Source organism: Agelaius tricolor, unplaced genomic scaffold (assembly GCF_023055355.1).
Source record: "Agelaius tricolor isolate 1412-34295 unplaced genomic scaffold, bAgeTri1.0.p SCAF_9, whole genome shotgun sequence".
NCBI lineage: Eukaryota > Metazoa > Chordata > Aves > Passeriformes > Icteridae > Agelaius > Agelaius tricolor.
The window spans coordinates 8,723,691-8,747,224 of record NW_027269269.1 but is presented as its reverse complement, the minus strand read 5'-3'; the positions used below and the strand labels follow the sequence as shown (position 1 = coordinate 8,747,224).

General features: G+C 37.7%; 1 protein-coding gene across 4 annotated transcripts in view; it reads left to right on the top strand.

Annotated features, from left to right (window-relative positions):
- YAP1 (Yes1 associated transcriptional regulator) overlaps positions 1-19,112 on the top strand; it is an 89,135-nt gene extending 70,023 nt beyond the window's left edge. Inside the window, exons 5-9 of one of the 4 annotated variants that reach the window (XM_071434197.1) lie at positions 626-807; positions 2,309-2,356; positions 9,469-9,599; positions 13,597-13,709; positions 14,314-19,112. In XM_071434197.1, coding sequence (XP_071290298.1) covers positions 626-807; positions 2,309-2,356; positions 9,469-9,599; positions 13,597-13,709; positions 14,314-14,552 — 713 coding nt within the window. In that variant the 3' untranslated portion in view covers positions 14,553-19,112. Of the gene's footprint in view, positions 1-625; positions 820-2,308; positions 2,357-9,468; positions 9,600-13,596; positions 13,710-14,313 lie in introns of all 4 variants that reach the window. The other 3 variants (XM_071434196.1, XM_071434198.1, XM_071434199.1) reach the window with 3 other exon arrangements.
- Positions 19,113-23,534: the final 4,422 nt, after the last annotated feature.

Sequence of the window (23,534 nt, the reverse complement as noted above, 5' to 3'; positions counted from 1 at the left end):
TTGATGTCCATATTTATGGCTGTATAATTCATCTGTCATTTCTGTACCAACTGTAATTTTGCATATCAAGAAGCTCTAAATGAAGTCTCTAACACTAAAATAGTGATGTGACAAGGATGTGAATGCTGGTTGCATGACCTTGCACCAGAACAGGTAGCCTTTAATTGTTTTTTGGTAAAAGTGAAATGATCCATTTTGTCGTTCTGTGTGTTCTCAAGTTAAATGTACCTGTGATTCCACATGAATAAAACAAGTTATTTACTATTTGTGTCTGTAGTGAGAATAGTTTATTAGAAGGAAGAGAGATTTTTCTAATTCAACTTAAAATATTTTTTTACTACCTCTTTTGAATTTTTCACCAGTTTGCCCATTAAACTGTTTTTAGAAGCTTTTAGAATAAGTACATGGTCTTAACCATGAGACTGTTGCGTTAATTTTGCACACATCAATTGCTCACACATGAGCATATGTTTCACACTCTGAATATTAATGTAGCTGCATGTTTTGTACTGTCATGCCTTGTAATTTTGTATATTTTTTAATGTATACCTTTTATGAATACTACTTTCCTTGCATGTATTTGTTTGAATTTATTTTTTAAATGTTTATTGTTTTGGTTCCTTAGCCATGAATCAGCGAATCAGCCAAAGTGCTCCAGTCAAACAGCCACCTCCTCTGGCTCCTCAGAGTCCCCAGGGTGGTGTGATGGGAGGGAGTAGCTCCAATCAGCAGCAACAGATGAGACTTCAGCAGCTACAGATGGAGAAAGAAAGGCTGAGACTGAAGCATCAAGAACTGCTTCGGCAGGTGAGGCCACAGGTTAGAGACCTACTTCCACTATTTCTTTTGTATGTTATGTTTTGATTTTTCCAAGTTGTTGTTTCAGCGAGTCCTAGAGACTAGTGACCATACAAAAAGCTTTGAGATCTAAAAAGGTCTGAATTCATTCTCTTAATGATATCAGCTTGGTGGTGAAAGTATTTGATTTTTTTAGACTGAAGAATTTTGCTTTCCTCCCTCATTCCTCCCTCTAACAAAACTCTTTAAGAGCAGGCTTCACAAACTATAAAGATGACAGTGTGGACTATTGATATGATTGGATATTCCTCCTAATAATATATTTCTTATTCATTGAGTTCCAAGTCATGCAAAAAGTTATTTCCCACAACTACTTTAGTTCTCCCTTTAAAGTGGAGGAAAGTCTTCAGTTTTAGAACCTGTTGCAGTCTATAGGATTTTGAAGTATTTTCAAAGTTTCTATAAGAGGAGATGCCTTGTTGCCAAAATCTTACCTGTTCAATAGTAGAGTGAGCATGAAACAACTGAATAACTTGTACTGCATTTTGAACCTGTGGCTTTCTTATCCTGAAGAATTTCAAACTTCATAATAAGGCTGCAAACTATGCCTTTCAGTGTTTTCTACTATATGGGTATGGCTGTAGCAAATATTAAAGTGTAGGGCTGGACTTTGCAATCTCTGGATTGGAATTTGGGCTTGATCTCCTTTTGACTCTAAGCCTTCTGCTTTGATTGTTCAATCTGAGTGTTTTAATAGTTATAACTATCTGTGCTAGATACTTAAGATATTTCTTTGGGTTTTTGACACTGGCAGAAAAAGCACTAATCTTTTCTTTGAGGAAAAACTTCTAAAATCTTTCCCTTTTCACTTTGGGTGATGGGTCTTGTATCAGAAGAGGATAACATCTTAATGTCTTCAAAGACAGCTTTTCTCTTTCTTCATCACCTGCAGTATTCTGTCCTGGAATCTGACTTCCGTTATCCCCTTTGTAGTCAAGGACTATTTTGTAGGAATCTTCAGCATCTCTTGGTGTAAGATGGGTCATCTTTACAGCCATTACTTTTTATAGTACTCTAGGTAAGAATACATTGCAAAGGTGGCATCAGGACTTTCTCTCTGCTTAAGCACCTGGGCTTCTGCTGTTTCTGCTTTGCAATTAATCCACAAACAGACATTTTACCCTGTGCTAGCATGCTTCTAGGTAGGCCTTCTAATTGTCTTCTTGCCTCAGTTGTCATTGAGAACCTGACTAACTTTGGAGCAGGTGACAACCGATTCTCTTCATGTTGGTCTCCTTAGTCGTTAAGCTTGTCTGTCAAATATGCATCCTTGGTAAATCTGTGAGTTTTGTTTCACTGTGTCATGATTTTCACAGTTCTTAACTCCCTTATCCTGTCTCATCTGGCCTGTCTTGGGGGCTTGATACTACAAGATGGTGTTTATAAGACAGCCTGCATAGGTAAACCGTGCAGCTAAAGTAATTTTTATCCATCTTATTTTTACTCTTAGGCATTGCGGAATATCAATCCCAGCACAGCAAATTCTCCAAAACATCAGGTAGGCTCTAAACTGATGTTTCAGCGTAATTAGAAAAATGAAAGCATTAAATTAGGCTAGCAGGGAACTTTTTGCTACATGAAAACATTCTAAAAAAGAAGAAAAAAAAACAACAAACAAAAAACCAGCCTCTGCCATGCACATTTTTGAATCACTTTTCTGGTCACAGCCCTAACACTGTTTTTAGGAGTGCTGCATTACCACAACTTTATATCAATATTTAAGAGCAAACGAGGAATTCATTGCACATTTTTTTACATTGAAATCAGCCTTCTTGTTTAGCATTCTTGAGGATACTGCTGTTCCAGTCCTGATGTCATCAAGATGTTTGTTTGAAGCAAACTATCTAAGGTAGTAGTTGGTGACTTTTAAGTACTGTTCATATGAATGTTCTTATCAGTTCATTAAAGCAGGTATGATCTTAGAGAAGGATATCTGTTATCAGTTAATGAAGAGTCACTTGAAATAGTTATGATTTTTAAGCATGCATAGTATAACAGAACTACTTAATAGATTAGATGAACAAAATAATTGCTATGCAGTATAGTTTTTCCATTTGGACGTTTAACTGGCTCTTGCACACATACATTTTCTGTATAGGAAAAAACAATTATGAAAAGCTCAGACCAAAATAAAATTGTTCAAAATGTGAAGCATAATAAACAGCTTAATGTAGTCTTCTTTCAGTTGCTAAAGAAGTTGAACATAGAATGAATCTCTGGAAGGGTGGATTTATGGATATATTCAGAGAACTTTATGTCTACTAATGTTAACAGTATTTTAATCTACTGATTCTTAGTACCAATATTTATATTAGTTTGTACTGTTCTTTGTTTTTTAAGAAAAACCTCTGTATGCAGTAGGCAAGAAAAACAGAATAAATGAAAGTATCCTCTGTTTGGAAGCCATGAGTACTGATGTACTGTTGCATTCTGAAGAGTACCACAACCTTGTATGTTACTAGTTCTGAGATACAGGAACCTCAGACCTTAGTGCTGACACCCTGGAAAAAATACTTTCTTGTTTGGCAATACCAGAGCCGCTCTTAAACAGAAGCATTTTAATTGAGATGTAGTAATTTGATTAATTAACAAAGCATTAGCCACATAATGATCTTATCAATCAATATTAAATTCTATTCTGGAGGAGAAAAAAAAAGTCCTCAAGAATAATGGGTATACAAGAGAATAAACAAAGGAGAACTACTCCACAGTAGTGGAGTAAAATACCTTATCTTCTGGCATAATTAGGTCATTCATAGGGGATGTTTTTCTTACAGAATGCCAAAAGTCTATTCTGTGTTTTCTTCTGTGTCTAAATCCCTGTCATTGTTCACTCTTCCACTAATTTCTTCCTGTTGCCAACTCAAAAAAAATACAGGAAATGGAGAAGTTTGTTATCAGTTTCATACTGTACTCTGCAAGATGCGGTTTTTGGGACTTCTTGAAATTATGGCTTTAAATCCTACAAAACAGCGAAAACTCAAAGGGACTATACTGATAATTGATTAAATGTATATGTACTGGTCACTCTGCTCTGTTTGGAGTGGAAACTGATGAAAGGAGTCATACAAAAATCAGGATTCTATTTATATTTAAACTTGCTTCCTACTCTACCTCCTGCCTGGGATCAGTTTTATTAGTCTGCACTTGCTGATGAGTCAAGGTGTGTGTGAGTGATCTGTTGGGTAGAAGAGTGGACAATCATGTCACCTTTAAAGTCCTGTAATACTAGACTATTCGTGTCACACCATCTAAATGTACTTTTTGTGTTTTCATATCACCTCAGTAAAGTAATGAATAGCCACAGGTGGAAGAAAGTGCTTAGAGAACTGCTTCAGGGTTCTGGTTCTCTAAATGCTTCTTGAGGCCTTGTACTGTAGAGGCAAATGTAGTCTGTCTTCTCTGATGCTGCTGCTATTGAAGTCCCAGTCTGTACATCTGATCAGATCACAGCTGACCTAGTTAATCTGAAAAATGTAAAGAAAGAATTAAAATTTCTTTGTTCAACTTTTTCTTGCAGACAGGTCTTTATTTCTTTTTGAATAAAATTAATGAAGTTTGGAGGAATTACCTCCTTCCCTAATGATAAAGCTGTGCTTGGTGGCAGAGTAATTTTTTCTCTTGCTAACTTCCATATATTCTTTTAAGGAAGAATAAAAATTAAATCTTCATATATCCAGTGCTCTTAATTCTGGGACAGCTAAGTCAATTTTAGAGAGGGATTGCCAAGGTCTTTTGTTTGTAAAGAAATTACATTACACTGGCATTCTTGAAGCTTGCATCCAATGAAATCTCTTCTATAGATGGATTTAAAACATCTGAGAAATGTTTCTTAACTTTTAACTGTATCTGAACTTTTCATGTCACACAATCACTAGGTTAGAAGGGACTGGTGGAGGTCATCTAGCCCAACATCCTGATCCTTCTTGACATTTATTCCCTATGTAGCCTGGATACAGTACCGTGGTTGTATTTAAATCTATGATCAGGTTTTTTTGGTACTGGGTAACCATAGTGTTCCTGCCAGGTTGTGGTCACTCTGCCATGGAACTGCAGTATCCTGTGGTGACACTAACATTCCAAGTGTTGTGTATGGAAGCCTTACCTTCTGGAAAGAGCAAATAATTGCTCAGCTTAATTTTTTATAGAAAGCACTGTAAGAGACTCTTCTTGTTTGAATGAGGATGTATTTTACTGAAATTCTAAAAATGTCAAAGGTACCTATAGCAAAAATTACAACTTTCAGACTTACTGTTTATCAGCAAGAACTGTTGATACATCCAGGATATTTAAAAACACCAAGCCTCTGTTCAGTTACTTGTGCTTATCATCATCAGTTATTTGTGAAACCTTAAAAACGTCTGTCTTAGTAAAGAGATTGCATGACTTGACTTTCACTCCATCCCCACTAGCTCTCTTTCCATTTTCCTGCAGTTAGCATCTGATTGTCAACAATTTCTAATGTAGAGCAGATGTCAATCAAGTTTTGTATATGTCACAAAATTGAACAGGAAGTTACATAACAGATTTCTTCCCTTACAGTGTGCTGTGGAAAGAAATAGAGGCAAATAATGTCGAGGTACTGATGGCATTATTCTTGGATGTTGTGCAGATTATTTTCTTGTGCTGAGAATGGAAGATTTCTTATTTATTTGCTGCTAATATTAGAGTATTTGCTAATAAGATCAGCATACTACATATTTATGAGATAAGTTCCTCTGTATATGCTTGCTGATCCTGTATCTGCTGCTTGTTTCTAGCTTGTTTCTAAGCTTTACAGATCAACAAAATAATTATATTGCTTGCTCATGTGTGTAGATCTTTATGGATAAATACTTTGTTTAAAAGTCTGTACAGTAAATCAGAACTGCATTCACTGGCTGTGCTGGTTGTTGTGACTGAAGCAGTGAATGGTCCGTTTCCTGCTCAGCCCTCACAAATTGCCCAACTCCTCATTGCTGAGTTCATTTGTCTTCCATCAGTCCCCGTGTCTTCCCTGTTTCTTTTGTGTGCTGTAACTTTGTGGCCCTCACAAAAATGCAGGCACTTAATCTGAAGAAGCAATTTGTGCTGTAAATCTGCCCATAAGTGTTGTGATCTTCTCTTTCCCCTAAAACTTCTGTCCCATCCCAGGAAAGCCTGTGGATCATTTGAAAGTCAGGTGATGGCTGGGGGCAGAAATGTTAAAATTGGCATTTTTAAAGTAAATTTGCAAAACCAATTATCAGGATGTATCAAGTAAAATTGAGTAGCATATCATAGGTTTAATACAGTAAGAATATAAATGAGTTGCACAAGTCATCTGCCTTTCCTCAAAAGCCAGTGAAGATAAAAATGCTCTTAAAAGGGTAGTTATATAAAGTTAATTTGAACATGGTGTGAATGACCTGTAAATTAATGTAAAACTTAATCTGTCTGGAATTATGAAAAAGAAAATGTGCATGAGGTCAGCCAGATAAATTACACAGTACTGACCTTATTTTAAAAATTATTTAAGGAGATGACAGATCATTTTGGTGTGTGTAATAACTAAAATTCAGCTTTTGTGCTAACAACAGGAATGATACTTTTTTTTCTTTTCCCAGAGGTACTTAAAACAAGTTTGACATACTTAAAAAATAGGATGCGATCAATTCATAGTAATCTAAGCCAGGATTTTGTCTTAGTTTTATTTTTGCCTTCAGACTTTAAATACTTATAATAGAGCACATATTTCAAAGCATGAATTAAAAGCCTTGAGTTCACATTGCTCTGTTTTGGAGCTGGGAGAGACTTGGACACTCCCATACATTTTTTTAAGTATAGAAAACCTACAACGTTTTTTTATTGCAAAACAGGTTTATAATGAAGGAGAAATGAAAAGACTGTTCTTTAGCAACACAACTTCAGCTTCCATTTTTTATACCTTTTAGGAAAAATAGTCTTTAGACCTTTAGGAAACTCTGCTTGTCTTACAAAATTATTAAAAATTGCCCTGTATTTGTTTCTCAGTAGCTTGTCTTTTTTGGTAATTCCTTTCTCTTTCAGACTCCCAGAATGACATAAATTTATTACTTAGATGAGTAATAACATTCTTTTGAAGGGAAAGTGCTTCTGACTCCTGTAAAAGTAGCAGTAATGCTACTTATAAATAGTTAAAAATAGTTGCAGTTTTCCATTTTTTAGCAATGTTAAAACAAAGATAAAAGCAGTACTAATTTTAAAAATACTAGTTTCACTACGTAGTAGATGCCAAAGAATAGGCAAAATATAGTTCTCTCTCCTGATTTAATACATCTCTATAGTGGGCCTTTAGAGAAATGAGATTTTTTTTTATTTTAGCTGGCTAGTGTCTTGAGCTACATTTATTTTTACCATACTATTTGAGTTTATGTATTGATGAAACTTCAATCTCTCCTACACTCTGAGGATTTAGAAAAATACAAAGGTAATTTCACTATTTTTCTGAATTTCTTGTGGCTTTGTACTGACTTTTTTTCTTAGAGTAACAGAAGAAAAATTGTGGGTTTTTTTTCTTTCCTGGTGTCAGTAGCTCTTGAAAAGGGGACATCTGGATTTCTTCTCTTCCTCACAACTATTGAATCAGGAGGCAGTTCCAGTTCCAGAAAGGCCACACAAAGGAGATAAAATGTCACTTTAGTTCATATACAGAAATGACTCCATGTAGACTTTGCCTTGTTACCACTCTTTGTGGCACTGGTGTGTGATGAAGCTGCTTCTGCACTCTGCTGGCACTTTTGGCTCCTCCTCTTTATCCAAATCAGGGACTGCAGCCCAAGGAAATAAAGATGTAATATACAGATCAAACCAAGAGGGAAGGGGAAAAGGACACAGCACATGGGTGAGCAGTTCTTGAGCTGTCTCTGGGATAGCTGGTCTAAGACCTTCTGCCTTCTTCAGATCAGTGTTCGGGAAATTCCAGGAAAGAACGCTTCTTTCTTTCTTTTTTAGATATGGATGAGTCTACCTGTATATCAGGTAACTTCTCACTGATACATGGCTGCAAACTTAGCTGTGAAGTAAGAGGTCATTATATAGGCTTTACATTTGGTTTTATTACATAACCAGTCGAAAATCATGTGGATAAGCCTTTAGAAATTATTAAAAGATGTTTAATGTCCTGTGATCTGAAAATGGGGATGGAGTATTATTACTGTTTGTTAGAACAGTGGCCAGATAAGTGGTGATGAGCAGAGGACTAGGTTTACTTGAAGTAGTAATTGGGTGTGATGAACACAGAAACCAATGGTATGCTTGTACACTTTCTGCAGAGATCTAATTAGCTGTAGTGAGAAAATTTTCTAGTGCAAGACATAAAACCTAAAAGAATATGTAGAATAGTAATCCACAGGAATAAGAGTGAAGCATGTGAAGATTAGAAAAGAAAAAAAAAAAACTGTCAGCAGGGAAGCTTCAATACACAGTCTGCTGGAAATAAAATGAAATAATCTTAAATTTCTTAGAAAGAAATCACTTGGAAAAAGAATTGGGGCAAAGTTAGTTTTATATACTAAGAGACTACAGTATAGTAGTCCTTAAGCTTATCATTGAAAATGGATGAAGATCTCTCATTTTAAAAGTGAGAAATATTAAGTATTGTCAAGACTGACAGAATTGGTTTTGCCTGAGATTATCTTCCCAGGCACAGCCTGGAAATCACATACTACCAGCAATGGTGACAGGATAGTCAATAGATTTATCAGTCTCTGCAATAACAAAGCTCAGTCTTGGTGGGACATTGATGATGTTTGAATAGAGTTGCTTGAAGAAAATTACTGTATTTTCACATGTGTAACTCGTGGATTACTTGTTAAAAAAGGGGAGAGGGGTCACTGGAAATTACATCAAATGTTGCTTATTTCCATCTGCCCTTAATGTGATGTATTTTATGTTAACACTTTCATCAATTAGTAATTACAGGCTTAATGAATGGTTTGATTCAAGCTGGTGAACATTCAGATGGGTAAAAATTATATGCAATTAGGTTTGTAGCTTCAGAAGTGCAGTGTCTAGGCCTTACTAAGAAATTACTCCGAATTTGAGGAGCTTTGGAATTTACATAGGGAACTAATCACTGATTTGATCAGACAGAAATTTCAAATGTATGCCTCAAACAGGAAGAATGAATGGAAACTTTTAGGGAAAGACTTGAAAGTTTGCTGACTGAAACAAGAAAGGTACAAAGGAAGCTAGGAACTAAATCAGAATTTAAAAGAAATCTGGATAAAATGCTATTTAGCAGAGCTATACAGGTTATATTAGGGCTCAGACAGTATTAACAATTCTTGTCTTGGTTTAAGTATAAACTTAGCAGAAAGATACTGAAGTGAACTAGAAAATCTTTGTGTAAGCATACAGATATTTATATCCATAAATACATGTACAGTGCAATCTCTGTAATGGTGGTCATGGCTGCTGGAACTTGCATTTTCATTGAAGCCAGTACAGATTCTTGCTTTGTCCTCAGAAACTTGAGTTTCATTTCATTTAACTCTTGTAACTGGAAGCAGTAAAAGCATCAATTATCTATAATGTCACGTGTTTATGTATCCAGAAAGTGCATTCAAATGCCTAACACGATCTTTCTTTCTCCCTCTCCTGCTGTTCTAGGAATTGGCTCTCCGTAGCCAGCTTCCAACAATGGAACAAGACGGTGGATCTCAAAACCCTGTGTCATCTCCTGGAATGTCTCAGGAACTGAGAACAATGACTACAAATAGTTCTGATCCCTTTCTTAACAGGTTTGTAGGAATAGCTACTAGAGGAAAGAAATTTGATTTAAAATTCTGTTTGGTACATGTAATAGTTTATTTTGAACATCTGTCTGTGCCAAGAGCCACAGCTGTAAATGAATCTTTCCTTAAATGGCAAGTCTAGTAAACGCTGAAGATTAAAAGCTGTCTCCTGTGGGAGGAAGTAGTCTGTTCAGACTTGTAGGAAGGTTTTTATTCAAAGTCATAACATGTTTGCCTCTGCATAATCTGTTGACTAACAGTCATTTCAAATTACTGACTCAATTTGTGAATAGCTCGCTGTGAGATCAAATGAACTGTGAGGCACATTTAGGATTACAGCTTGAGGTTCATTTTAAGGTTTCTCCATTCACCCCTCCCTTCCACTTCAGGTATTTAGCAGTATTTTTACTCTGCTAATGTTAGGTCTACAAATAGTGGCATGTTTCATTTTAAATGCTGTATTATTTTGAAGTGGGTATTTTCATTCAAGATTTAGAATCTTACAATATAGACTAGTCTTTCATAAAACTTTTTCCTAAATCCCTCTGACTTGAAATGTTTATTTTGTTGGAAATACTGTTCAAATTTCAGCTTGCAAATGCTTCCCACCAAACATTACAACTTTAGAGACACTGCTGCAGCTTGAGATAAGTGATATCTGTATTTTGGGTAATCCCTTTGGGAAGATTTATCTCCTACACAGACAATTATGATTAGAAAACTTGATGTTTTTTGGAGGGATAATCCTACATGGAATTCATCCTGTAGGGTGTTCTTGGGTGAGCCTCAACTGTGCTGGCTTTGTCTTATGAAATAAAAGAGACAAGACAATTTAAACCTGACTTGCTCTTGTATGGGAAGCCTCTGTAGATAGGGAAGGGTATCAATGTGGTGTAGTAAAATTCTAGCTTGAACTGCTGGAAGGCTGTTGCCATCGTACATCATACAGGTCCTCACATCTTCAAAACCTGTCTTCTGACCTGAAGGAAGTGCATCTTTAGGTTTCAAATGGCCATGGCAGTGGACTGATGCAGTTTATCCATTGTGAGTCTACACACATGAAATATAAAGTGATGGATCTTTGCCATTAACTAGAAACAGAGGAAAAAGCTAGAAAGGGCAAATTTGCATTCTGCAATTTTATGGCAGATTGATATTTACTGCAAAGTGCAAAAAGATACTGCTTGCCTGGTTGCATATATGTTTGGGTTTAGTTTTTTTTTTTTTTTTAATGTAGCCCTTACCCCATACAAAATACTGCAAATCTGTATTTGGCTTGAGTTGATTATCTTAATTTGTGTTTTGGTCTGAAAATTTGTCCCCTTCTAGGCAGGTGTATGTGTGGCACTGGACTTAATTCTGCCATACGGGTGTGGGAAAGGGATTTTTAAGAAAGGAGATATTTCTGTGAATATGCATTGCTGTCTCAGAAAGCAGTCCAGTAGTTTCAGACTATGACCTAAAGGTCTTGTTGATACTCCTTAAGTTAAAGTTCAGACTTTAAGAAATGCTCCTTTCTATCTTTACAGGGTGTATATAAAGTTCCTCATGAGACAGTACTAAATTTAGGCCCCGGAGGTATCTATTCAGAGTTTAGGTTGTTTGATATTTTCTGCTGCCTATATAATAGAAGCATTAAAAAATCTCAGAGACTCACTACATTGGAGCAATTTGAGATAATGCTCAGTAGCGGTTTAAAATGCATAATCAAATCTGCCTGCTGTGTTCAGTACTTACCATCATTATGGTATATTTGATTTTTTTTTTTAATTTGATATTCATCAGTGCAGACTTCATTAGACTATTTCACCTTTTGATTTGCCACACTTGTTTATGTATTTTTGTCGGTTAGATTTATACTGGTAGTGATGGTAGTTCTCTGTTTAACTCCTAAATTGGTATTTCTTCTTTTGTATTCACATGTTTTAACAATGATTATTTGAAGAAGAATCCACTCTATTTTGGGTAATGCTGTTTAGTTGCATGTGGTAATTTTGGGTGGTGTGACTACTAAATGAACAAATCCTTGCTGAAGAAAGAGGAAATGTGTATTAAGGAGCGATTTGAAGAGAAGTGCTGGATATTCCAAGTGTGAGACCAACAGCCAAAAAGCCTTCTTCACTGGAGTGATTTAGTTCAGCATAGGCTCAGTTCTGTTTTTAGTATTTTGTCCCATAAAGTAAACCAGATTTTTGTTCACAGAAGTTCTAAATTGTTTAAGTTTAATTACTAGGATTGTATCGAATGTGTGGTGATTCTGTTCTTAAATCAGTCTAAAAAAAGAGAAGTATTTATGATTTATCTAGAAAGAAATGTTAGGTTCCTTTCTTGTATGGCAAAGTTGCCTTCATGGAATCAGATATATATATATTTATATACATAGTTGAAGGCATTCTTCTGGCATCTGATGTTGAATAGCTGTTCATAATTTTCTTTGGTCTTCATACCTGACAAAAAGGCATATACTATATACTTCACAAGTACATCATGAGGAGGATTAGTATGTCTTCAAATGATAATTTGAACAGTAAATCAAGTTGATGTTCATTGAGGATGCCAGATGGAAAATCGGTAAGGATTCTCAGTGAATCTCAGAATACATAACCTGAAGAAATACAGATTTTGAAAATATTTTGTGAATATTGAATATTAGAGGATGCAGGGGGAGGGAGGTAACGATGGCCTTCAACAACTGCTTATGCAGGCCACAGCTCCTGCCAGCAAAGCTGCTCCAGCATGGGCTCCTCTCACCATGGGGCTGCAGGTGCTGTCAGCCTGCTCCAGCACAGACTTCCCATGGGGTCACAGCCTCCTTCAGGCATCTCCCTGCTCTGGCATGGATCCTCCACGGGCTGCAGGTGGATCTCTGCTCCCCCTGGCATCTCCACAGGCTGCATGGGCACAGCTGCTTCACCATGGTCTGTCCACCAAGGGCTGCAGGGGAATCTCTGCTCTGGTGCCTGGAGCACCTCCTGCCCCTCCTTCTGCCCCAACCCTGGGGTCTGCAGGCTGTTCCCCTTACATATTCTCACTCTTCTCTCCCATCTGCTGTTCAGCATTTTTCCCCTCTTCTTAAATATGTTATGACAAAGGTACCACCATTGTCACTGATGGGCTCAGCTTTGGGCAGCTGGACCACTTTGGAGACACCTGGAAGCAGCTGGCTGACATGGGATCAGCTCCTCCTGCTGTGTCACACAGTGATCCCTGCAGACCCCTGCTGCCAAAACCAGGCTATATAATCTCAACACAGTGGCCTGCTTCCCCTCCCCTTCCCACATTTTCCACTGTGGCTCTCTTGCTCTTGCTTGCTGCGCTGGCAAGTAAGAAAGTGAAGGCATGTAAGGCCCCATGCCATCAGTTTGGTTAACTGTTCTGTCAGCAAGATCATTCTGAGCAGGGTTTGTTTATAGGATGGCTTCTGTACCAGGGTTTGATTTATATTTGGGTGCTCTCTTGCCTTGACATGTGTGACTGAACAAGCAGTAATGCAGCAGTGGGAAGCAATTGAAGAATTGCTAAAGGAGTTCGAACTATTTATAACAGCAGTGACCTAAAAATACACTTCAGTGGTTGATTAAACATGGGAACATTACTTAGAAGTATTTTTTATCCTTATGGAAACATAAAAGGGTGCACCATTATTACTATTATTTTTATAATCATTATGGATTATCTGATATGCTTTGAAAGGTTTTAGCTGGGTGGGTGTGAAAAGACTAAAATTATGCACAACACAAGTAGGCCATTTCTTAAAGCTGCTTACATATGTTCTCATTAAGTTTAATTGAATCTAAATAATACAGTTTTAATTGGAAATGGTCTGCATAAAATAAAACCCAGGTGTCTCATGCAAACAAATGCTTCAGTTTTCTATTAGAATAGGGGATTTCTCATGGTAGCAATGTTTTCAAAGCCCATAAATTAGTTGAAAACAAGCATCTATTTTATTTTTTTTCAGTGCTCTACCCTCACTTTTTTTCCTCCTTATCTTCTGTTACAGTGGAACATATCACTCCAGAGATGAAAGCACAGATAGTGGACTTAGCATGAGCAGTTACAGTGTACCCAGAACCCCAGATGACTTCCTGAACAGTGTTGATGAAATGGATACAGGTCTGGTTTGTGTACATTTTTAATGCATGTTTTCCAAATACACTTGTATCCATTTGCAATGAAAACAAGCAGTTCTGAAAAGCTCTGATACTTTTTGCATTGTTTTTTCCTATTTCCCCTATTTCTCTGATAGAAACATTAGATTTAGGAAAAAATATATTTGTAATCAAGTGTATTGGGAGGATGGGGAAATTGCTTGTAAGTAGCATCACTCCTGTTTTTATAAGGAATTTAAGTGTGTTTGCTTTTTGAAGTAATGTTGTTCAGGGCTAAGAATAGTACCTCATCCAGAGTTGTTAATACTACTCCAAAACTATATTTGACTCAGTATTGTCTTTTTCCTTCAAGTGTCAAAATTAAATTGTGCTAAATGCCATCAAAGATCTGTAAGATTTGGGTCAGTAGGTGCAAGTTGGAAACAAAGGCATGTCCTTTGTACGTCTGCATGCAGCCAAGTTATCTTTGGGGTTTGTGATGGATTTCTATGAGTCACACTGCTTGTATGATGCAAGAGGTACATGATTAACCTTTAACCAGTTGTCCTGATAAATTGTAGGCTTGGTACTTCCAGTATACTTAATATCCATCTTTGTGTTATAACTAGGTGACAGTATCGGCCAAAGTAACATACCATCCCATCAGAACCGTTTCCCAGACTACCTTGAAGCCATTCCAGGGACAAATGTGGACCTTGGGACACTGGAAGGAGATGGAATGAATATAGAAGGAGAAGAACTGATGCCAAGTCTGCAAGAGGCTTTGAGCTCTGACATCCTTAATGACATGGAATCTGTCTTGGCAGCCACCAAGCTAGATAAAGAGAGTTTTCTTACTTGGTTATAGGGGCCTCAGGGAGACTGAATTCTAAATCTGTGAAGGATCTAAGGAGATTAGGACATCTGTATCTGAAGTTCAGAACAAGCCAGTGTGGTGCACTTTGGCTTGTGTTCAGAAAAAGTAAATGAACAAATACTCAGCAAGTTTGTTTGGGTTTGCTCTTCCTTGTCCATCGCTGCTGTTATATATTGCTGACTTTTTTTCACAGTTGACTCTGAAGAACAGACATCTTCTTGATCTTTTTCTATTGCTGTTGCAACTACTGTTGGAGGGGGGTGGGGAGGGATGATGAGCCTATTTTGGATGACGAATGCCATTCCTTTTGTCCTAGTGTGCGCTTGCGTATCATTTTATCTAAGTACTCCGATTTGAGAGTTAATTTCTGCATGTCACTGCTTGTAGTTTGCTCAGCTAGTTGTCTCCTGCTGCCTGTGGCAAGTGGTAAAACATGACATACTGGGGTGACAAGCCAAAAATGATGTATCTGGTCAAAAGAAGTCAATACTGATTTGGAGATAAGACGTTAAGGAGGGCTGAAGAGACTGTTTGGCATTAAGTGTTCCTACTAGTAGCTCTTGCATTAGCCACAAAGTGCTCTTGTTTGTATTTTATGTTATAGTAAATCATGAGTCATTTTACATAGAAACATATATGAACTTTGATTGTTGCCACATACTCTAGCCTAACTTCCATTTTTCAAAAATACTTTGATTATTTTTGTTAGTTGGTTTAACTGTAGCTGTAGGATGGGAAGTAATTATAGGTGTTCTGGGTGGTTTTTTTTAATAGTGAAATCTAAGGGTTTTTTTCTGATTTCACACAGTCTTATTTAAATCTAAATTGTCTGCTTTTTTTTTATACTTAAACCATGCCTATTGTAGCCTGATAAGCTAGTGAGTACATAAACCAGTATGTTTTGCCTGTAACTTTTTTATTTTTTTAAAGGCTAGCTTTGAATGTAATCATTAGATTTCATGACCAGTGGCTTATTTTTCATGTGTATTTGTGAGACTTTGAATTAGAATCTGATTACAGCAATGTAAAAGTTAAGAGTCCTTTGTCATGTGTACAAATTTTAAATGCATGTTAAAGTAGCAGAACCATTTTAAAATTACATCTAATCTCGCTTCTGGTTTTCAGTTTTGATCTCTGAGTGAGTTCAGATTTTAAAATCCTTAATGGGAAAAAAATTTATGAAAAGTTTCTCTTAAGTTAACAGGGACAAAAATTCTGAACTATTAATATCACTATGTGTTGCAATGAAAAGGCTAGAACACCAAAAAACTTCTCGATGAAAACTTCTAAGTGTAATAGTTGTCAAGTTCTGTTTGGTGAAAAATAAGCCCTGGACACTATATATAGAAGAATGTAAAGATATGTGTTAGATGGTGACATGAGCAGGTAATGAAGTGTATATTAGTTGTAGAGCTTAGCATGGGGTAGAGGTGAATATGAATCATTTTTATTTTAACAGGAAAAGATGTATCACTAAGTTGTCTGCAGGAGTTGACACAAGTTTCCAAAGAGTATTTTTAAATGAACAAAATGAGCGTGAATCAAACTTTCAATATAAGCTAAGAATTTTTGTGGGGCTTTTGGGTTTTTTTCTGATGAAAAATAGTGTCACCAGTTAACACCTCTATAATTAAGGGCCTGTCACCATTCTCAACAGTGAGCCTTTATTTTCAAGGGTGTATAACATGACTATAAAGATACTGTAAGTGTGAAACTTAGTTTTGGAAAAAAACTCTCAGTTAGCAGGGACTTCTCTGAGGAGAGATTTTTTTGGGGTTTACTGTTTTGCATTTTTTTTCAAGACACTGATTATTTTTTAAGCTAGGAACAAATCAGCAAAACAAATAAAAAACCCCATGATATTACTATTGCAGTTTGGATTTCTTTTATGCTTCAGAAATAATTCTTGTTTAGGATGATGTAAAGAATGAAAACTCTTAACCAAATCCTATTTTAAAAACTGAAGCAGCAGAGGCAGAGATTTGAAATTTGCCACTAGAACTGTACATTTAATACTTTACATAAATGTATTAGTGTTTGAAAAACACAAAATTTTATGGATTGTTATGGGATACAGGCAAGTTTTAAAATAATAATTTTTAAAACACATTCACAGTGATATGTATTCTGCTACACCAATAATTCAGCGATTAATAGGCCACTTATATTGTGCAATGACACAGTAGCTCCTAAAGCAGTGTTATTGTGTCCAAGGTAGGGATTTTAGTAGCATTTTTTAAATTTCATTATGAATTCCTCTCTCTCCCTCCCTTCAGGAAAAGAAAAACACACTAAGTTTTCCTAACTTGAACAATCTGACATAAAACCACAACAGCAAGGAAATTCAGAGTTGATTTTATTTCAGCTGTCTTCCACAGTTGTATCCAGGTATCATAGCACATAGAGAATCACAGAATAAGCTGAGTTGGAAGGGACCCATCAGAATTATCAAGTCCAGCTCCTGCCCCTGCACCAGACAGAGGCAAGCTTCACACCACCTGCCTGAGAGTGCTGTCCAAATGCTTCTTGAGCTCTGTCAGGCTGGTGCTGTGACCACTTCCCTGGGGACCCTGTTCCAGTGCCCAACCATCCTCTGGGTGAAGAACCTTTCCTCAATATCCAACCTAAACCTCCCCTGACTCAGCTTCAGGCCAGTCCCTTGGGTCCTGTCCCTGGTCTTGAGAGTGCAGAGATCTTACTTGTCCCTCCTCTTCTCTCATGAGGAAGCTGCAGGCTGCAATGAGGTCTCCCCTTGTCTCCTCCAGGCTGAACAGACCAAGTGACCTTAGCCATGAAGAGTGGCTTCCCCTCAAGGCCCTTCACCCTCCTTTGGACACTCTCCAGTAGTTTAATATCCCTCTCATGTTGTGGCACCCAGAACTGCCCCCAGCCCTGGAGGTGAGGCTGCCCCAGAGCAGAGCAGAGCAGGACAATCCCCTCCCTTGCCCAGCTGGCCATGCTGTGCCTGATGCCCCCAGGACAGGGTTGGCCCTCCTGGCTGCCAGGGCACTGCTGGCTCATGTTCAACTTGCCATTGACCAGGACCCTCAGGTCCCTCTCTGCAGCATCTCATTCCCCAGTCCATGCACAGAACCAGATTAGATGCACTGAGTGCAAACTCCTGACATGCTGTACCTCACTACAACAGAAATGAGTACAGAACAAATTCTTTTTCCTTGCTTTTGTGTGTTTGTCACAGCTTTAATATTTGAATGTTTTATTCTCATTGTAGAAACACTAAATGGCTTATACTGTATTTGGATAGCATGGCTTAGGGTAGATACTGACAAACTGGGAATCCTTGAACAGCTCTAACGTTAATTATGTTTTGTGATACTTATTTTAATTAAGACATTTCCGTTCTCTCACTTATTAGGAAACATACCATAGAGATGCTGTACTGTTGGCAATCAATATTAATTCGGATTTTTTTTTTTTTAATTCTACAAATGCATTGTTTGATGAAGTGGTTAAAATTGTTTGAAATGCAAAAGTGTTTTGGGGTAGTATTTTATACTGATGTATATATTGAAACAGAAATCATTGTAATAATTGTAATAGCTGTTAGTTTTAAATACACTATATGCAGACAGATGGAGCTGTACAGAGCTGTACTGTTAACACCCGGCTAGGGCTGCTGCTTGGGAACAGGTTGCAGTGTCAGTGAACCATATGGATCAAATATTGTACCATTCAGTGTTGGCGCTCACCAATGCAAAAGGAGAAGAGACAATTTCAACATGATTAACACTACATGGTAAATTAGTACTACAGTGACCTTTTCACTTACAAGCATGTTTTTTATACAAATTAGCAGGTGTGCTTGTATAAAACAATTTGTGTTCTGTATCATGGAAAAAGTACTCTCCACATTTAGAATCACAGAATCATGTTGTATGTTAGAGAATTATGTCCAAAATTATATATATTACTTAACAATGTTATTTTTAGATATGAGCATGACTGTAAGCTAGGTACTTAAGTACATTCTGTTACATTATTTTTCTTTATGTAATACTTTTTCAGTTGTTTTATTTGGTATAAATATATACTTTGTGCTTAAACATCTTTGTTCATTTTTAACATTCAATAGTATGTAAAGATGTGATTTCCTTCAGTAAGATAGATGCATTGAATTGTTGGAATGCCTACTGTAGTGCGTCTGTTCTTGTCCCTCTTGTCATTGCTTTTGTAGTTGTAAACTCCAGTTCTGCAAATACGGTGTGCAAGCTCGCCTGAGAGACAAATGAGTTCCACTGGCTTCAGTAAAGGCTTAACATTAAAGTGTACATGTCTGTGTGCTTGCAGGAATGAAGAGACAGTGACTCTGGTGAGCATCATGCAGCTTGTGTAAAACAATACTTTAATTGCAAATGGCACTGTAGTGAGACCTGGTAACAGAACATCTGGGTATCTACTAGAAGAAAGCATCCACTTTTTGCAGATAATGCTTGCCATGTTCGGATGGCAGATACATTTTTGGCTAACTCTTAAGTTTATGCATTAATTTGTGGCAGACTATCAATAAAGACACACTATTTTCATTTCCAAGTTTTGACTTATGAATTGTGAAATATGTAATGATATACCTTGAAAGTGCCTGAAGATTTCAGTTTAAGATATCTTGACAGGTTTCATTAATTTTGACCTTCTGTATAACAGTCTGAAAGATGGCATTTTTTTAAATGTAGTGCAATTTGGAAAGGCCAAAGTCATACGCTGTTTGCATTTTAGCAGTTCCAGAGTTGTTATAGCTCAGCACCAAATGCCCCAACCCTGTGGAATTCAGCAAATTTGTGTGTTTTCTTGGTTAAGGGTACAGCCCTTGATGGATTTATCAGTTTGTCTTGTACTTCTGAGTTCATAGCCAGCTTTAGTCACCCAAATCCTTTAAATTTAAATGTAACATCACACCTTCCACCTGGGAGTAGGCGGCCAGTACCAGGGAATGATAAGGTACCAATTTTGTTTGCTGATATCACTCTCGTTTATAAGGTGGTGACATATTGCAGTAGTTGAAGTATGAGTGACCTTCTGAGGTAGCCCTAAATAGACTGTATTACTGCAAAACAGGATATTTGGTCCAGGTATTACATGCTCACTTTGCAATTCTCTTTGAAATATTTTCAACACTTAGTTAAAAATAAAAAGTATTTGTTTCAGTAAGCCAGAAATAATAGGCTTCCAAGGAAGCAAGTGCCAGTTATCAGCCAAAGAAAGCATTTTTCATATTGGATCATCAACAGAATAAGGCTATGATCTGTATAGCACCTCCTGTTTTGGAGGTTCATTCAGAGATAAACCAGGGCCACTGATTTTGTTTACAGTATCAGCATCCAGAGTTTATATGTTCCTTCTGAAGAGTAAAGGTGGGCTTCTTGATCTTTGTTGTCACCACTTCTTAATGCTAACAGGGCTTCTCTGTTAGCATTAAGAAGTGGTTATCTGTTAGCACCCTCTAAACTTAGATGTCATCAAGATAGGAAGATGTCGATACAGGATGAGAGATCTTGGTTGCCATGAAATGGTGAATCCAGCTCTTAAACTGAAAAATCAAATTGTCTTTAGAACAGAGGGTAGAGCTTTGTACCAGCTACCATACCAGCTGAATGCCTCTTAAATAAAACAGCCAATGTGTTCTTCTCCAGGCACTGAGGGAGTATGTTGAGTGAGAAACACATAAATACTGACACATCTGACAAAGCTGCCTAACAGATTTTGTGGAAAATTCATGGTTTTTACTTCTCCAGACATACTCTGTCTTTAATGCAGAGGTTGTAACAGTGAATGCTATAGATCTAGGCTGTCACAGACTGGTTTTATTTTCTTTATGTGGAAATACAGTTGGTCACTCTAATGATAGAATTTTCTCTATTAAATTGGCTCCACTTAGAATATGAGAGGCAAAGTAGTTTTATGGGATTTTCCTGTCTATTAGCAAGTGTGACTGGGGGGGAGGGGGTTGTTTGGTTTAGGTTTCTTTTTAAGGGGAGCGATCAGGAGCAGCCCAAGAGGCTTCTTTTTCACTGTTCTGCAACACCAAACTAAGCTCCATATAAATGCTACATTCAATCTCACCTGAAATGCTCTTTCTCCTCCTCTCATATATGTCGATTCTGAGCTGCTCTAGTGTGTCCTAAATTATTTATTGTATTTACCATCTGTGAGTTTTGCTTTCCTAACACCTATCGACTGGACTGTAATGCTAAGTGCAGTTTGTCCCCAGGGAGAGCAGAGTTCTGAAATCCAGCTGCCATCGTGTTTGAAGTCTGTAATATAGCACAGAATTACAGTCCGACTCCAAACGTGATGCTGCCCAACTTCTGGTACAGGATGGTTATGGGCAAGCGTGATTTTTTTGAAGCATGGTGGATTCCTGTTCTTTTTTGAGGTTGGAAAAGTTTGGCTGTGTCATTGCTTTGACTTCTGCAGCCAGCTGTCCTAGCAGGAGCAGGGACAACAGTCCTCCTGGGTAGGAGTACTCCTACCCAGCATTTAACCTGCTGTTAGCCATGATGGGTTTTTTAAGCTGAGTAATTCAGTCATTCACAGTTTCATTGTTAGGTATGCAATACAATTGTCTCAGCTCTCTTGACTGACAAGGGGCCATTTTCAGGCTTTGCCCAGCGATGTAACCCTTTCATACCCATCATCTGCTGTTGAAGTGTGACCCAGAGACCTCGGAGAGGTTCAGCTGCAATCCTGGACTGTCAGAGTCTACAGTGGAAACGAGGTAACTGGTTGTATTTGTATTTGACAAAATCCCAAACCCACAGTGCTAAGAAATTGTGTGACTTAGGTGGTGATACCTCAGAGCAAATGGCAGTAACTGTGAGGTACCTTCTGGTTTGGCCAGGGGTTCAGCCTGAAAGTGGTTATCAGTGGCTGTGTAGTCCAAGAAGTTGCTGGCAAAAGCAAAGCCTGTGGGGCAGCATGGCTCTTGCCATACAGGTGAGATTCAGTCTGTGGTTGAGAAAAGTGCTACAGAAGGTGACAGGTGCTGGGCTGATTAAAGCCCCCCTATCAATGCAGCCTGTACCTGCCACCCCCTTCATCCCTGCCTGCATGTGATTCAAGCAACTGCTCTAGAGCACTAGGATTTAGATTTGTATTTGCCAGTGTGTGAAACTGTGACTTCCTTTATTTTTCAAATATTTGTATTTCACTTAAAACATGACTCTCCTTTGAAAGATCTTTGTTCCTGTGAACAGCCTTTCAGGATCTGGTCATCTTTCTGTGGATATAGATTTTTCTAATTATTACTAATGTTATAATTCCTATAAGAAATAGAAATTTCTCTTTGCAGCTTAGTGGCAAGAATGCTAGAAAATCTGTCACCCAAACAGTAGTATCTGCATCCAAGTTCTTCTCACCCATATGCAAGCAATGGTTTGGAAACCAAGCTGGTTTTACATGAAGATCCATGACTGCAGTAAGGCTCAGGTTCCTCACAACTGTCATCTCTGCTGGTGAACTTTGCTATTGCAATATGTGGATTTTACTTTATCATCACCTTGAAAAGAAAGTAATGGAGCCTGGTGAGGTTCATGAAAATAGGAAGGAAGCAGGCATGTACTGCTGCAGCATGAGGGCTGTGTTTCTGACCTCCTTTTGGAAATGTCTCACTTTGAAGACATCTGGTGGTCTTGGCACTTCACATTTGCTTGCATTTTATTTTCAATGTCACTAACATCTAACAGATGACCACATTATTGAAGTGATTGCACTGGCAACATCTGAAACAGGGTAAAGATGTTTTATAAAATGTAGTCAGGTACAATCTACCTGGGTACACACTGCCCTGGATAAAGACAGTTCCCTCCTTGTAATGGCACATCTGACTTCCTGCTGAGCCTTTGGGTGAGGCATTTTGCCATTTCCCAGGAAAGTTGTGTGCATGGTTTTACTTGTGTCCTGGGAGCACTGAAATGTTAATGTTTGCAAAATGCTTTGAGGGTTAAGCATTAAGTGCTTCCTATTAATTCATTCTCAAGCTGTGCTATTCTGGGGTTTCTGCTCAGTGACATCACATATGAATATAATCTTTGCAATAAGGTATGCATCTGATTCTACAAGTTTAAACTCACAAATGTATTATAGGAAGGTCATACATTCATGCATATCAAATGATGCTTTCTACTGGCATGTGAACACTCAATAGGAAGGGTGAACTGACTCCAGTTAGCCCTCCTGTGCTGCTCACCAGTTATCTTCAATTCTCTTCTGTTTGGTAGAAAAGAGTGCAGTCACCACTGACACATTAACGTACACCAGTTCTTCCTTCCCTGAAAACTTTTGTGCCTAAGTCCTTAAGCTTTTAGTTATTTTTTAGGTTGAGCTTTCTTGTTGCTTCTGGGAAGCCAGTGACCCTTTAGGTGTGGAAGTACATTGAATGATCATGAATGTAAGGGGGGGAAGTCTTGCATCATTATACATATATACAGGCATAGAGTATTGTTACATGTGTGTGTATCTATATATAGATATTCTATATATAAGCACTAATTTCCTGCCTAAAGACAACTCAGTTTCTCATGAGCATTATATTTGTTCTAGGCTTCGCAAGGAAAAAAAACAGTAAAAGTGTCATCCCAGTTACAAAGTCTGCATGGTTGTTGCTTATTTTTAAGTATTTAGGGTTTTAGATGTGACACAGAATCATTTCAATCAGAAAACCAGAATGAATAATGAGAGAATATGAACACGTGTTATTCCATTGTGCTGCCTCTCAAGAAACCAGTCTTGAGTAGTCAGCCTCTGGGGACTTGAAGGCACCTTGCACACAACCCCAAAGCAAAGAGCTGGGGTAAGAGAAGTTGGGTTGCCAGTCTCTGCTCCCTATGAGAGAGCATGTTTTGCTTTTAAGCTAGGACAGAAGGGAGGTTGGCTGCAGGTCAGATTTGTCTACACTGATGTTTACCTTCACATTTAATGCCTAATCCATGCTTTGCACCTTAGTATGTGTGCATTCTG